The sequence below is a fragment of the Chrysemys picta genome, chromosome 3 (assembly GCF_011386835.1).
Source record: "Chrysemys picta bellii isolate R12L10 chromosome 3, ASM1138683v2, whole genome shotgun sequence".
Taxonomy (NCBI): Eukaryota; Metazoa; Chordata; order Testudines; family Emydidae; genus Chrysemys; species Chrysemys picta.
In genome coordinates this window covers 91,066,546-91,083,535 of record NC_088793.1, presented here as the reverse complement: position 1 = coordinate 91,083,535, position 16,990 = coordinate 91,066,546, and the positions used below count along the sequence as shown (strand labels likewise).

Here is a 16,990-nt window from a genome sequence, read left to right as displayed (position 1 = left end):
AGGGGAACATTTACCCTGAAAACTTGGGCACTGAGTGAGTTTAGGCACCTACATGGTTCAGTGGGAGTTTTGTGGGTTGCAGTGGAGCCAAAACTGGGATTTATGAGCCAGAACCCAAGACTTAGGTGCCTAAAGCCAGGGTTTAGGTACCTAAGTACCTTTGTAGATCCCACCCTATCCCAATTATTTTCAATTCAGCAAAGCACATACCTATGGTTTAATACCACAGTCTGATACTAATACAAACACATTTAACTTCCTACGTGAAGAACTAATATGTGAGAGTGCTTTGGGAGCGGGAGGAGCAAAAGGGAAACCTTGTTTGACCTGTGAAGTCTGATGACATGAGAAATAAATGTAGCACTGACAAGGGATGAAAGAAGTAAAATTAATGACTGGTAAATTCTGACACCATTGCAGATAATGCAGTAGTAAGATAAAGCCAAGCCAAACCCCCAGCAAAGGGAAAAAGATCATCCAAATTCGAGAACAGGTGATACTCTATAAAGGGACAGGTAGGCCAGTAGTTATACCAAGTTGTGTGAGTTTAAAGGCAATGTTTACTATAGGTATTTTACATAGTAAGTTTGAGAAACCTCCTTACCAGTTGTCAAGATAAGCTGATATCTTTAAATGCAAGATGAAGATATGTTAGCATGAAGTTCTAATGCCTAGGTAGGAGGAATTATTTTAGCCTTTTTTCTTTAAACTGAGGCAGCAGAAAGGAATGTAATTCCTCATATATTTCTCCACTCTGACACTTACTGAAATCTATTTTAAATCAAGGCTAAGAAAAAAATTTAAATCCTAATTCAAATGGATAGACTAATGTTATCATGTAACTGACCAAAGTTAACATAATGACATTTCACTAGTTGGACACAATTAAATGTTTTGATTCTCCATCAGACTTTCCCCTGCAGAAATTGCAGCCAGCATTATATGCCTCATGCAGTTATTTGGATGGAGCTCATACATGAGGTCAGTTAGGCTCAGTTCCCACAAGGGCATACAGGAGCATTTCAAACCAGTTTGGCTTCAGTCAAATAGAGTTGTAGAACAGTTTGTAGCCACTCTAAGTAGTGTTGCAACTCTATTTAAATACTGTGGTAGAACCCTGCTGACAGCATCAGTGGTGGAGGCAGCTCAGTCAACAAAGTTTTGGTGAACACAGTAGTTGTATTGTTTTGGGGGGGAGGACTGAGAGCATACTGCTCAAAATGAAGACGTGAAAATGAACTTTTTTGTTGATGTCCGGTTGGCAGAGTTGCTGTCTGAATGATTATTTTAATGCTGCTGGGAGGTCTTGTTTTAAAAGTAATTTGTGTTAAGGCTGAGCTTTGTCTTAGAACCTTGTATAGTGTTATAAGCTGAAACCATGCTAAAACAGTGTTGGCTCTGAGTTAAAAACAGTTGTCAAGTATAGTATTGCTTAGAAAGTGCTTGCAGATTTCAGTTTTTGCTCCAAGTATGGATAGGGCTTAGTAGCAGGAGGTCTGCTGTGGATTGCCCTTCTACACTAAATTAAGATGCAGTTAATTTGAATAATAAACAGCAAGTTACCTGAATTGTGTACCTTCCAGTGGTTTGCAGTAACAGTCTTGCAGGCCTCTTGCTAACTTTGTGATATCAGAAGGGGTTGTCCATACATTGCATAAAGCAATAGAGAGTGATTGGGTCCTTAATTTGCATGTTTGTTCAGTGTTACTAGGGGTAGGTAAGTCTTGAAAATCATTGAAAAATGTATTATGGAATTTGTCAGCCCTGGGGGAAGGACTGCGGCACCTTGTCTAATGCTTTTTTTAACCCACTTATACTTTAGTCCAGGGGTAAGTAACCTATGGCACGCGAGCTGATTTTCAGTGGCACTCACACTACACGGGTCCTGGCCACCAGTCCGGGAGGCTCTGCATTTTAATTTAATTTTAAATGAAGCTTCTTAAACATTTTAAAAACCTTATTTACTTTACATACAACAATAGTTTAGTTTTATATTATAGACTTATAGAAAGAGACCTTCTAAAAACATTAAAATGTATTACTGGCATGCGAAACCTTAAATTAGAGTGAATAAACGAAGACTTGGCACACCACTTCTGAAAGGTTGCCGACCCCTGCTTTAGTCCTTCACAGCATCCCCTAGCAACAAGCTCCACAGGTTGACTTGTGTGTTGTGTGAAGAAATATTGCTGTATGCCTATTTTGCTGCCTATTAATTTCATTGGGTGACCCCTGGTTCTTATGTTATCTGAAGGGGTAAATAAGATTTCCTTATTCACCACACCATCAATAATTTTATAGACCTCTATCATATCCCATCCTTAGTCATCTCTTTTTCAAGCTGAATAGTCTCCGATTTTTTAAATCTCTCCTCATACGGAAATTGTTCCATACCCTTAATCATGTTTTTTGCTCTTCTTAGTGACTTTTCCAATTCCAGGATCTTTTTTGAGATGGGGCAACCAGAACTGTACATAGTATTCAAGTTGTGTGCGTACCATGAATGTATATAGTGGCATTATGATATTTTCTGTCATATTATCTATCCCTTTCCTAATGGTTCCTAACATTCTGTTAGCTTTTCTGACTGCCATTGCACATTGAGCAGATTGTTACATACTATACCCTGGGGGAGCGTCTTGTAACTCCCATGTTCCTCATTTGTATATAACTGTGATATTGTATATAAAGCATGCCATGTGAGGTATCAGGGAAAAGGTTATGATTGGCTGAAAGTCACTGTTCTATCTAAATATGTATATCATTAATGCATATGAAGTTATGAGAGTGTGTTGTATGGTTGCCACAAAAATATGCTGTGGATTTGGGAAGCCTATAACTGGGAATGTCCATTTGATGCAACTGGTTTTACACTGAACACATACTGTCCAATTCATCAACTGAACTGTTCAATTCATCAAATGGATGAGCAGTATATAGGCTGATTTTTTTTTCCCTTCCTTCCTTCCTCCTAGGCAGGAATTCCTCAGTTCACGGGGCTCAGTTTCATCTAAACTTAAAAAAAGAAAAAGATCTCTGTTTTCATGAGTCAGCCAACTTTGTGAGGCTTGACAGAAGATACAAGGTGGGTGAGGTAATATCTCTTATTGAACAAACTTCTGTTGGTGAGAGAGACAAGCTTCCAAGATACACAGAGCTCTTCTTCATGTCTTGGTGTAGCTCGAAAGCTTCTCTCTCTCGCTTACAAATAAAAGATCCAATAAAAGATTTTACCTCACCCACCGTGTCTCTCTAATATCCTGGGACCAACACGGCTACAACTACACCGCATATTCTCTATATAGTCATCCTCTGTCTGCTGTTAGAAGAGAAAATGTCAAAATTAATTAATCTAACCATTATTCAAGTGAACAGTTTAGTGGAACTAGAACAGTCTTTGGGTTACCGTGGCAAAGTGCTGTTATGAATGCAATTTACAGTAGGAAAGCTTTTGGCTCAGAGTGGAATTTTCACTACACCATAAATCTGACTCACTGGGGAATCTAATAATTATTTTCATCCTTGATTGTTGGGATTAAGACAGAACTGTGGTCTTAATCAAAACTGTCTGGGAGAGAGAAGAGAAGCATCCTCCCCTTTAAAACATGTTCTATTAATAAAAAACAGATCTAACTGGGCATCTCAGGCATTTCCCCTCAGATCATGTACTCAGGTTTATTTATGGATGAAGATTCACAGTAAATACTACACTTTTTCAAAATCAAATTTCTCACCAATACACATCTCATTCTGAAAAAAATAAGATTTGGAGGAATTCTAAAAATGAGAAGTAGCACAAGAATCAAATGTAATGATAAGTCAATTTTCTGGGCAGAAATCTGTGTTTGGCTAGGGTGCACCAGAAGTCAATTATTTCTTAAAAATTCTCTGTTGTCCAATTGTTTACAAAAAGAACAACAGTGGGAATTCTCACCATTACACTAGCAATGGGTATCAATCGAAAAGGTATCGATTTTTGAATCCATGGAATAATTGCCCCCCCCCCATTTACTTTAATTACAGTTCAGAGACTGACTAGATCTTAAGTGTCAGAGGGATAGCCGTGTTAGTCTGAATCTGTAAAAAGCAACAGAGGGTCCTGTGGCACCTTTGAGACTAACAGAAGTATTGGGAGCATAAGCTTTCGTGGGTAAGAACCTCACTTCTTCAGATGCAAGTCTAGATCTTAAATCTCAGTTCTGAAAATAGTTGCAATACATGCCTTTACTTCTGGCCACCAACAGATGGCAGCACTTGAATATCAAAGTCCTCATCTGGGACTGGATCTTCAGTCCTTCCACAAACAAAATTCTCCCTTTAGATCAGGGACCTGATCGTGGAGTCTGCATTCAGCAAAAAATCTCCCTATTGAAATCAAGTTTTGCCTGAATGTGGATTGCAGAATTAGGTCTTTGAATTGCCTGGTTGTTGGCAATTGGTAATTATCAGACAGCAATAACAACATTATAATACTAAGCATTTGCTCTTCTTCAGCAGCATTTTACAAAGGAGCTCACTTTACAAATTAATTCCTCCTATGAGGTAATTAATCAGAACATTTTACAGATGTGGAAACTGAGGCACAGAAAAGGCATAACTGGCAATTGTATTCCATGTGTGACATTTTATTCAACTTACAAATATATGGCATGGCTCATTTAGTAAGTTATACATTTACAATTTGTATATGACCATAGCCTTGGCTTCATCTTAAAGTCAATGCACTCTTCCCCCCCCCCCCCCCCCAAAAAAAAAAGACAGTGGTGGGGCAGGACATGGAGCTGCACAAAATTTGTCAGCGGTGACAGATGGTTGCATGCTGAAGGGTGGGGGCTGTGTGGGGAGGAAGCTGGGATTGTGTAGAAGATGGGGGTGTCTGCGAACTGTGGGAGTGGAGATGGTGGGAACAATGAGAGGAGTATCTAAGGGAAGTTGGATTTGGGGGGGTTTCTGGGGACAGATGGATAGCTTTGGGAAGCTAGGGCCAGCTAGTTTTCTGCCGGGCCTCGAGGGGAAAGGCTGGGGTCACGATCTGCGCAAAACTGGAGGTGGCCAGGAAGGACGTTGTGGGGGAAGACGTGGCCGGCTGGGGTTGTAAGGACTGGGAAGACGAGCTGTGCGGACTGACTGGATTCAAATGTTTGAGGGGTTCGCTCGCTGGGGGTGGGGCTGGAGGGAGGGGAGCTTAGGACCCGTACTGCCCCTCCCCCCCCGGCTGCTATCCCTGCGCGGGCCCCGCAGGGGGCACAATGCGACTGGCCACTTGGCTACTGGCCCCAGCAGATGCTACAACAGCTGCTGGTGGCCACAGCGCCGGGGTGTGTGTCAGCAGCAAGCCCGGCCGCCCAGGCGCTGACATCCCGCGAGCGCGAGGCTCCGAGAGACGCAGGCGCGCGGCAGCCTGGCCACAGGCAGAGGCCGTTAGTGCGGATCAGCCGCGGCTCCCGGGCCGTTGTCTAAGCACCAACCCGGCCTCTGATCGACCCCAACGACTCAGGGCCTGCAGGCTCCGGGGAAGCCCCCTAACGCCGCTGCTCCGCAGTGGGTGAGCTCTGAGCCGGCCGGCTCCCTCCCTGCAGTGAAGGGCTGGAGAAGGGGCAGGGGCGACGAGCGCTGCCAGGAACTGCAGCGACCCCCAACGCAATCTTAGCAGTGCGCCTAGCAGGTAGCGCCTGCGCAGTGCGAGTGGTGCAAGGACGCTGAGATCGCTGATGTGGGGATCGGCCATGCTCCCTGAGCTGCGGTCTCAGTTGTGGCAGACAGCACAAGTCAATAGACGATCTCAGTCCACCCACAGAGCGCCGCCTCGCAACCTATTTCGGCATCCGAGCGCATGCGCCGTAGGGACGCGTCGCGCCTCTCTCAGCCACTGTCACCAGACCTGAGAGGAGGCTACTGCCGCCGCGACCTGCGGGCGTTGAGGGGGGCGGGTGCGCGTGCTGGGTGCCGCGCGGGCGTTGAGGAGAAGGGGCGCGCGCGCAGGGGGTGCCTCGCAGGCCGCGAGGGGTGTCAACATGTCCGGTATGGGGACTGGTTCGTGCGGCTCGGGCTCCGGGGCCTGTGGCGGGGGGGTCGCCGCCGTCGCCTCCTCCCCGGGCGGGGGGGTGTCGATGTTCCGCTGGCTGGAGGTGCTGGAGAAGGAGTTCGATAAGGCCTTCGTGGACGTGGACTTGCTGCTGGGGGAGATAGACCCCGACCAAGCGGACATCACCTACGAGGGGCGGCAGAAAATGACCAGCCTCAGCTCCTGCTTCGCCCAGCTCTGCCACAAGGCGCAGACCGTGTCCCAGATCAACCACAAGCTGGAGGTGAGGGGGAGGGGTTAGGGACGGGAAAGGACTGGGCATGAAGGAGATGGAGCTGGGTGGCCGGGGGTTGAGTTGTCAGGGGAAGTGGGAAGGAAAAGGACTTGACCGACTGATCCCCAGTGCCCTGATTGCTGCACCAGCCTCCCATTAAATAGACTGGGATTCAAGATGTCTGTTCTGCTGTTCAAAGTCTTCCCTGCACTTGTCCCTAGCTATCTGGGACACCTCTTGCTCTCCTCTGCTGTAGCTTGGCTTCCCATGGCAGCTATGGATTGCTAGACTAATTAATCCATAGACTAGTACAAAAACACACGACTTCAGCGTAGCTTTCTTAGAATATTTTTTTCACAACTCAAAAAACAAAAAGCCACCTAGCTAAATGAACACGTTTAAGAATCTATAACCAAAAAAGCACTGTTCCCTATAGAAGGAAGCCAAGGAGAATGTTTTAAAAACTCGAGGCACTCAGATATTATGGTGATGTACACTGTGTAAGAACCTGGATGGGTAGTTAGATTGACCACCAACTCTAGCTCTCTCATTCCTCTGTATGATTCATAAGTAACTTAAATTGCCTTTTATGTGATTATCCCCTTACGATTAAGCTACAGTGTGGTCTGTTGCAGAAATAGTTGACTGTAGGAAGACAGCACCTTGGCCTTGGTTTTAATCCCGTTTCTTCCTGGCAGCAAGATATTGGTGTGCAAAATATCCCTTGGGTATTAATAACGCAGTAGCCAAGATGGAAAATATTTCAAAGTAGAGTACAAATTAATTCAGTAGATCGCGTTCATTTGTAATGAGCGAAGTTGTCTTGTATCTTACAGGAGTGCTTTCCAGACTGATGTTTATGGTATTATTTATGTGTGTGTTGCTGTACATTAGATATGACAAGCTTCCTGCTTGACAAATGTAAAGTATATAGCCATTATATGGTGGTCTACTGAGGAGTTACAATAGACAAAATCAACATGGATAGCATGTGATGGAAGTACTATTCAGTTTTATTATACCCCGTGAAACAGGTGTGTTTTATGAGCAATTTGAAGAGGAAGGAAGATGTATGGCAAATATTGATTTGGAAAGCTGTTCCACGTATAATTACTGGGGAAAACAATCATTAAATCTTGAATGAGGGAAGAGAAAAAGGGAACATTAAGAGAGGTGCTTCAGTGCAGCATATGAGGTGGTACTGAGACAGGGTATAAGAAGCAATGAAGACTGAAGGTGATATTGGAGTTGTGGAGTGAGTAGAGACAATGCTCTTGATAGTGGGGGCACAATTTAAAGCAACGGTTTTCAAACTTTTTGAGCTGAGCCTCCTCCCCCAACTTAAGTTACAATTTTTGGTTGCACCCCCCTGAATCCAGACAAAGGAGGTGAGTCAAGGGGTGGAGGTAGTGCTCCCTCCCAAACGCCCGAGCTACCAGACAATGCTGCTCATCTCTCCCTCTTTCCCTTCCCCCGAATGTTCCTCCACGGCACTCAGTTTGAAAACCTCTGATTTAAAGGTTCTGGTGGTATACAGTGGGGTTCGTGGCAGGGCATATAAACCCTGACAGAAATCTGGGTGTGCACCGTGATCCTGCATCTCCACATACACACACCTCATCTCTGGGAGTGAGTGCTTGAAAAGTGAGGATAAGCTTCTTCATGTTAGTGAAATAATTTTCCATTGAGCAATTACCTTTAATACATCTTTGATATATACAGTTGTGGGTTTTTTTGGTCTTTATCTTTTAAAAATAGCCATTAAAATGATTTATCTTGTGCACTGTAGTTTTCATGATATCAGTTTTGGGAAACCTTAAGTTTGAGACCTATATTTGAAATGGAAACTGCTTATTTGAAGGAACTGATGATACAGTTACAAGCTATGATGAGAATAAATGTCTTTGTCTTTATTACAGACCTTTAATCAAAAGACCTGGTGCTCAACATGAAGGATACAGTTTCAAATTTTGAAACAACTCACCTGGGTCAATATTGGTACTTGGAACATGATCAATAGACTCACTACAGTTTAAAATTCATGTTACTCTGTTTTATGTAGTAATTAAAATGATAACCATTACCTAGTAGCTGGCTATCAAGATTTAAAAGCACCTGGATATTTTAGTTTGAAGCGTTCATTGGGGTCATTAAACTGTAGTGAAACACTGTTTGGTGGGGGTACCAACATTTATTCAGAGGGACAAGGTGGGTGAGATAATTTTTTTATTGGACCAAAGTTGGTCAGAGAGACAAGCTTCCGAGCTTGCAGGCAGAGCTGTTTTGAAAGTTCGAAGGCTTGTCTCTCTCACCAACAGAAGTTGGTCCGGTAAAAGATATTATCTCACCCATTGTGTCTCTCTAATATCCTGGGACCAACACGGCTACAGCAACATTGCCTATGACATTTACTCAGATCACTTGTTTCAACTATCATCTTAATTTTTACATAAGATGTAAAAGTTCTGTTAGCAGTAACAGAACACAAATCATGAATTCTGTTTTTATCTGGATAGGAGTAATATTTTGACATTGAAGTACTACTGATTACCTTGAAACTAAGGCCCCTCAATTTTGTAGATATTTGTATGTGAGTTGTCTTATTGAGTGTGATGAGACTGTTTATTCATATTTTTGTCTGTGCCCATCACCATAGTATCTGTATAATGGTATATATGTGCAAAAGTATTTTCAGGACTGTGGGCCAACTGTATGTATAGAAAGGGTTGCTCTGTTAAGGTGGAAGGTGCTAGTAGTGGTGCCAAAGTGCTACTTCTCTTCCTCCTGCTCCATTTCAAAGCATTTCTAAATTTATTTATTTTTTACAATTCTCTTGAAATGTCAGTATTTTAGTATTGCATCTTAAACACGTCAGTAGTCTATTTACATACTATTTTGAAGAGTATAAGCAAATAAATAAATAATGCCTGTGTCATGTTATTTTGTTTCATTTTTTGTTTGTTTGTTTTAAAACAGAAATCCCCTTTAGAGGTCATGTTATTGTGTTGCAGACAGGCAAACAGAAGTGCTGTTGAGTTGAGTGTAAGATCTTGGTTTGTTTTTTCTTGTTAATGAAGTTGCCCTTGAGGGCCACAGTTTAGTGCCTTGGGGGCCAGGAATTGGACACTGCTGCTCTAAGGAGTTTGGTACTTAAAACACTTAGATATTACTACAATGAACGGCAGCAATATAAAACTTGAAGGTAGTCAGTAATTTAAGGGTAAAAAACATTCCAGGGATGCTGTAGTAAAATAGGTATTACAAACCCAGGAAATTCAGGTTATGATTACATTCAAAAGAAATCCAAATGAAGATGCACACTTAAGACACCCAGACAACCTTAACTCTGCCCTGTACTGACAACATGCAATAGGTATACAATTATGATTAATCCATAATAGTGTCTGTAGTCCCACATTAGTTTAATCTGATTTGTAAAGGCATATTAGATTTATTTTCATTGTTTTTCTTCATGTTAGTACAGGGTAGAGTTCAGGTTAAGCAGATTAAGTAAACTTCCTATGGCTACCATCTTTTCAGAAGTCATCTTGGCTTCACTTTTATTGGGAAAAATGGACAATGGTTGTGATTTTGAAAGAGGGTATCTTGACTGTGAATGTGTGTGGCCTCCGGCCCATTGAGAACAATAGGAGATGGCAGCCATTTTGAAATAGTTCAAGAAATTCCCTGTAGTACATTATTTATCAGTTTCTTCTGAAGAAGAAATTATTATGAAAAATAACGGGGGGAAATGACCATTAATAATTAAAAAAACAAAAACCAATCTTTTACTGTAGTCCATGCTTGAAATTTCAGTGAATTTTAGCTTATAGGAAGTTTCAAGTGTTGTTCCACTGTTAAGATCATTCTGGATGAAAAGTGGTCTGAGATAGGGTGTTACATTTATTAAAGGATCTTTGTTTAATTAGGCTAATGGATTTATTTATAAATTCTTAAAATTGATTCTGTACTCAGAGTATATGTTGCGATTTTGGAGGCTACACTATTCTTTGTATGTAACAAAGTGTTTGAATACCTGCGCTTCCAGTACAAAACTGAACTCATCCTTAACTATGAGACTGTGACTTGCACTTCCATAAACTATATTTAAAAAGGCCATAGCAAAACCTCTAAGGTGCCCTGATAATCAATTGTACTTAAAGTAACAGAGGCCCCAATTCAGCAAAAACACGTGCGTGCTTAACTTTAAACACATGAATAGCCTCCTATGCTTTCTTTAAGTACTTTGCTGAATAAGGCCCATTATGATAACTGCTCAGCATCTTAAATACTCATATACAAATAACTTGTTAACTCAGTCAGCCAGGAGTATTAAGTAATCATATATAGGTAACAGTAAGGTTTCTGTCTTACCAGAAAAAAAACCCAGAACAAACAAGCAGGTGGAACCCTGTATCCATACAGAGTCCCATTGGTTTCTATACAAATGCGGAGTCCAGATTAAGATTAAATTACAGGTTTGGGGTCTTACTCAGCTAACGGTAAATCGAGGAACCATGTCTGTAATATTTATCTTTGTATTTTCAGTGCAGCCTAATAAAGAGCTCTAAAAATGTTGCCAGCATACATTCTTTTGAAATGTGGTTCTGAGTTTTCTCATTATTTAAAGAGACCATTTTAAATAAATCAGCACTCAGCTTTACTCCTAGATCTTTGTGTATGTTGGGATGGAAGTGTTGGTACTGAATGTGATCTAGTCTTTTGAAACATCACCTGAATCAGATTTGGTCCAGTTAACTTTATATCCAGGGATGTGACCTTATTTTGTGATGTGGGAAGTGGAGGTGAAGATATGTCTGAATTCTTAAATATCATCAATATTAATCCAGGTTCATAAGGGTCATCAGCAGTATTCATGTTTAATTTATAAGTTTCTCACCCATCTTCATGGCTTGTAGGGAGGAATTGGCTACACTTAATCCGTATTATGCTTCTGAAATCCTAGAGTTTTGTCTAAGAAGTTTTGATTACCTGACTTGTGCTTCAGAAATCAGTGTGTGTAAAAGACAAGACAAGAAAAGAAAAGTTGAACTTCCAAAGAGTAAATGCTAGGGTGCTACTGTTTTACTTTTAAATTTTATTCACTGAATTGTAACATTTGTATAGTTAATAACACTCTCTTAAAATAATGACATCAATAATAAGGAGCATAACTATTTTTAGAAGGTATGGGTATTCTTGGAATACAATTAAAAAGAATAAGCAACTTGAAAAAATACTCCTGTGATACAGACATAATATTGAAATTTCCAACAAGAGTTAGTTGATTAAAAAGGAATTCTGAACTGTATTTTTATAAATAAGTACAAATAATATGATACAGTCAAGTCCAGAGTAAAACTACAATTATGTACAAAACAATGGCAGCAATCAGTACATAAAACAAAATAAAAACACAACGATAATAGCTTGCAGCAGGAACAGGTATTTCCATTCTAACAGTAGAGATGGAAAATATTTTTATAAATATGAATATTAAATGATATCTAAACTTATATCAAACCAAAACAATCCTTGTGATGTTTATATTTATTGTTATCTTGTTTGTTATTAGTGTTCTACAAGGGAAAAAGAGTGAAAACTTGCAAAAAGTCATGTGTCTAGAATAGGTTTCAGCAAAACAGACAAAGCTGATGCTGTCTGTTCCTTTAGTCCTCCAGCCAATGTTTCATCAGGACTTTCTACTGGACCTGAGGAACAAGCAAATCAGTACTAGTTGTCACATACCATTTTTCATTGTATATGGAAATATATTTAAATTGGGCCAAAGTGAGTCAGAAGTTAAGGGTATGTTCACTACCATCTGTTGTATTTGTATGAAATACTTAAATGTTATTAAAGTTAAGGGACAATTCAGTTCAACTTTATCTTTGTTTTTGTTTGGATTATAGCATTAATTTAGGTCCTTAATATTTAGCCACAGTGGTCTAAAATATTTGTATTTAATACAGCTGTTTGTATAGGCATAGCATGTTCTTTATTTTCTTCTCAGGGTTACAAGAATGGTGGAGCTTCTGTGTTAAACTTTAACTGAATGTTTTAACAGTTTGAAATCACTGAAACACCATAGTAAAATAAAGTTTTCCTATTCTTTTATGTGGTTATGATAATCAGGACACAAATGTTATTTATAAATGTCATAATATTGTGTAAATCGGGGCTTGAAAAAAATCCATTCACCTGTGCAAAATGGAAAGCATTCTCTGGAAAGTTGGGGAGCCTAAGGTTTCTTTAAAAAAAATTTTTTTTAACGGTTATTGTTTTAAAGGTGTAGTGTTTATCTTTCTGAGGCTACAGACAGCTTCTGCTGCATCTATCTCTGCTAGGAACAGAGTGCAATTAACAAGACTCTGGTCAGTTTTTTAGAGCAAATCATGTCATTTTGATATTGTACTTCCTGAGAAGGTAGCAAACAGAGGTAGGTATTGGAGGTATTCACTGGGAAAGAGGACTCAAATAATTGAGGCTAAGAAAGGAATAGAGTAGCTTCCATTGTTGCTTTTTTTGTGGCAGACTTGAGAGAAGGGTAGAGTAGTGGAGATCCCTCTTAGATCCTAAGTGACTCTGCAGGAAGAATATAGAGACAAAAGAGTTTTCTCTTCCAGCAGGTAGAGGAAGGTGACACTTTGAAATGTATCAGGTAACTATTAGTCAGAAGCTGATCCAAAGATGAAATCCTCAAACAGACTAGGTACACTAAAAATCCCAGTATCTTTGGGGTATGCTTCTCCTGAACACATTGCCTCAGGGTGTTGTTTAGTGGAGCCTGACCACACTCGTTTCTTGTATCTGCCTTTGGTAAGTAAGTGTAGGCCTCAGACTAATAGAAAGTATATTTTTTTCAAGTCCTGATATATGTTGAATGTATGTCTCCAAGTTGAGCCCATACTGATAACCGTATTGTTTCTGAAGTATAGTAGTTTATTTGAAGAAAAAAATAGGTTAACCAGCACTCCTCCCTTCAAAAAATCCCAACCATAACAAAATGTGTGACAAAAACAAAAATGTAGGGATGTGGAGGCTATACAATTTGTATTGCCTTGTTTTGTGCAAGCCCTGTATAACATTGCAATAGAAGGTACAGAACAGTTCCACTATTGTAGTGTGCACTGGAATGGGGAAGGGAAGGATTCATTCCCTGGAGGAACTCCCCAGTTTACTACATTGCTGCTTGATCTGCATAATGGGGTCAGGATTTGGGCCTTATGCAATTCATATCTCTTTTCAGAGTTTAAGATCAGAAGATATCACCAGATCATCTGTGCTGACCTCCTGTACATCACAGGCCACTACACAGCACCCAGTCACCCCTATGTCATGCCCAACAACCAAAATTAGATCGAAGTATTACAGACCTCAGGAGCCTAAACAATTGTGTGCTACAAGCAGAGAACCGAAAGGACTGAGGTGCACCAGTGCCTCAGGCTCTTGTACTGGCAAGGAGTTGATTTAATGAGATACACCCAGATGATCCTAGTAAGTGACCAATGCTCCATGCTACAGAGGAAGACAAAAATTCCCCTACATCCTGCCAATCTGACCTGTGGGAAAATTCCTTTCTGACCTAAATATGGCAATCCATTAAACCCTGAGCTATGAGCAAGACCCACCTGCAAAGCAGAGAGAGAATTCTCAGTACCACCTCAGAGCACTAGCCCACTCCCTCCAGTGTCTCTTCTTCAGCCAGTGCTTCAGAGGAGGAAGACTACGAAAAACCCAGAATACATCGTGTGTGGGGGGGTGGGAGGGAATTCCCTTCCTGGTGTCTACAGGTGATCAGCTGAAGCATGAGATTTTCGAAACATAAAACATGGCTAGGGCTTCTGATTTTTCAGCTTTAACCTATAAACACTGATAAAACCCAGCCAAGTACAAAAATTTTGAAAAGGGGTTTATCCAGTAAACACTGGAAACACCTTGTGTCTAAGGGCTTGTCTATACAGAGCAGTAATGCGGACTACAAGGGTGTGATTTCTAAAGCGCACTAACATGTACTTTAATTGGTCTGTTTAGACTCTGCTGGTGTGTACTAAAGGTTCCCTAATGCACTTTAATGTAGTTGCGTTTGAAACAGTACTACTGTAAAAGGAGTCTGTGTGGCACCTGTCTAGCTGGGTTGAGGCTCCTTGTGATACCCAGTTACCACCACAGGGTTGGCTCAATCCAGGCCCCAGCCTCTTAGTCCCTGCAGTGAGCCCCACCCTTGTGGGTCTATTTCCTTTGTTTACAGGTGGGCAGGGCCAGCTCCAGGCACCAGCTGAGCAAGCAGGTGCTTGGGGCGGCCAAGGGGAAGGGGAGGCACGTCGGGCTCTTCGGCGGCAATTGGGCGGAGGGTCCCTGTCCCTCTTGGTGGGAAGGACCTGCCACTGAATTACCGCCAAAGAAGAAAGCGGTGCGGTGGAGGAGCTGCCGCCGATCATGATCGCGGCTTTTTTTTTTTTTCTTCGCCGCTTGGGGCGGGAAAAACCCTGGAGCCGGCCCTGTTTAGACAAAAGAGAACAAGACCCTCCCTGGGGTAAGCAAAAAGGTCAGTGGCATCACCTTACTTGAGGGGTACCTGGGTAACAGCTTTACTGGACTCATAGCATGGTAGCCAAGTCAGTCTGTCCTTACCAGGCTTGCCCTGGGGATTCCCCTTTGCCAACTGCAGCTTCCTCCTTTTAAAGTCCTCCTCCCTGCCAACCTACCTTAGCACACAGAGCCTCCGTAACCCTTTCCCTCTGAGCGCAGGGTTTATACATCCCATCACAACTATGTTAAAGTGCACTAGGGAACATTATAAAGAGATTATAGAAAGTCCTGGACGTTACATAGAACTCAACAATTGCTAAAAATAGATTGTGATAAATGAAATAAATAACCCCCCAAAAACAGAAGCTCTAGACATGGCTTTAAGATTTCTTTTTTCACACTCAGGAAGACAGTATTATATATTAGTTTACACTTGGTTCATGTTTGGAGGGTGTATTTTCTAATTGCAAGACTAGAAATGTTCTTAAATGAAAATTTAGTTTTTGCAGAAATTGGTGGGTGAGTCCCCACCCTCCAATTTCTGGGAAAAGTTTAGTTCTTGCTGTTGGGATGTGGAATAGAGGATTTGATAAGCCATGCTTATATTATAGAAACACTTCTTTTTAGTAAGATACAAGTAGTGTCAGTAGTCTGCAGGCCAGAAGACTAATAGCCAAAATCAGGTGTGGATTTGTAAACTACATATTACTTAATGGAGTTAATTGAGACTTGATATAAGTTACATGAGGAGAGGCTACTATGAAAAACAGTAACCCCCACTCACACACATCTTAAGTGTTTAACTACATTCCAACAGGTTTGTGTCCTGATCCTGCAAAGAAGTCCACATATGTGGACTCCTGCATCTGCATGAAGCATTATTGAAGTAATGTACGGTGCCTTTTTTTAACAGTCAAGCACACTATTGATGTTTAATAAACTGTAAAAAAAAAAAAAAAAAAACCTTTTGTCTGACCATGGTCTCCTTTATCCAATAAAAGTTTCACTTTTTTTTAATATATGTTTGTTTTGGTGAAATTCACAGTACTTCTATAATAAATTAAATATCTTAACATGAGTTACCCTTACAATGATTCGAGAGCTCAGTGGTTACAAACTTCACAAAAGCGTTAAGTAGTGCATCTTAGTCACTTTGATATAGTTCGTGTTTATGTTTAGAAGTTTGGTGTGAGACTAGGAATTAGTGTATGGCATAAATGGTCAAGGTAGAACAAAGCCAACTTCCCTGTGTCTTTGGAAGCCTTCCAGCATTCCCCTCCCAACTTTCTGTGGGGTTCCATAGAGCTCTGTCCTTTTGTTCCCTTCTCCCTCTACATCCTATCTCTGGGTAGTGTCATCCACAAGCCTGAATTCAACTACCATCTCTATGATGACAACACTCAGATCTACCTCTCTTCTCCAGACTTGTCTCCTCTTGGCCTGTGTCTTTGACTCTCCTCATGGATGTCTTACCATCAACTGAAGTTCAGTGTGTTTAAAAGAGAGCTCCTAATCTTCCCCAAAGCCCTCCTTGTTTCCTCCTTTCTTGATCACTATGGACAACATCACCATCCTGCCTATCGCTCAGGCCCATAACCTGGGTGTCATATTTGACCTCTCTAGGTCCTCAAATCCAGGTTATATCTAAATCTTGCAGATTATTTCTGCATAACAGCTATAAGATATGACTTTTCTTATCCATCTATACTGCTAACACTCTTGTCAAGCTCTCATCATCTTGTGTCTCGATTACTGCAACTTTCTTCTCTCTGGGCTTGACCAGTGCAATCTTGCCCTGCTCATATCCATTCAGAATGGTGCTGCAAAGATCATTTTCCTAGCCCATTGCCTTGATTGTGACACCCCTTTGCATCTCTCCACTAGCTTCCTCTTCTCTGTCACATCAAAAATAAGCTGTTTATAAACACTTTCAAGGCCCATCACAGTTAATCCCCACCCTATCTATTATCTCATTTGGTATTGAGCTGTTGACTCCCACCTCCAATGTACCCATGATGTCACCTCCATTGCTAACTTGTTAATGTGTGCTTTCTTCCATCCTTCCCCTCACACTTGTGAGGCATTCCCCATTAATATCCTTAAAGCTATCTATCCTCCTTCAAATCCCTCCTTAAAATTCCTTTGCTGTGATGCCTACA

General features: G+C 41.2%; 1 protein-coding gene across 2 annotated transcripts in view; it reads left to right on the top strand.

Annotated features, from left to right (window-relative positions):
* Positions 1–5,823: 5,823 nt before the first annotated feature.
* Positions 5,824–16,990, top strand: part of GOPC (golgi associated PDZ and coiled-coil motif containing) — a 39,254-nt gene continuing 28,087 nt past the window's right edge. The window contains exon 1 of one of the 2 annotated variants that reach the window (XM_008175883.4): positions 5,824–6,308. In XM_008175883.4, the coding sequence (XP_008174105.1) occupies positions 6,015–6,308 (294 nt within the window). In that variant the 5' untranslated portion in view covers positions 5,824–6,014. The remainder of the gene's footprint in view (positions 6,309–16,990) is intronic. The other variant, XM_008175876.4, reaches the window with a different exon arrangement.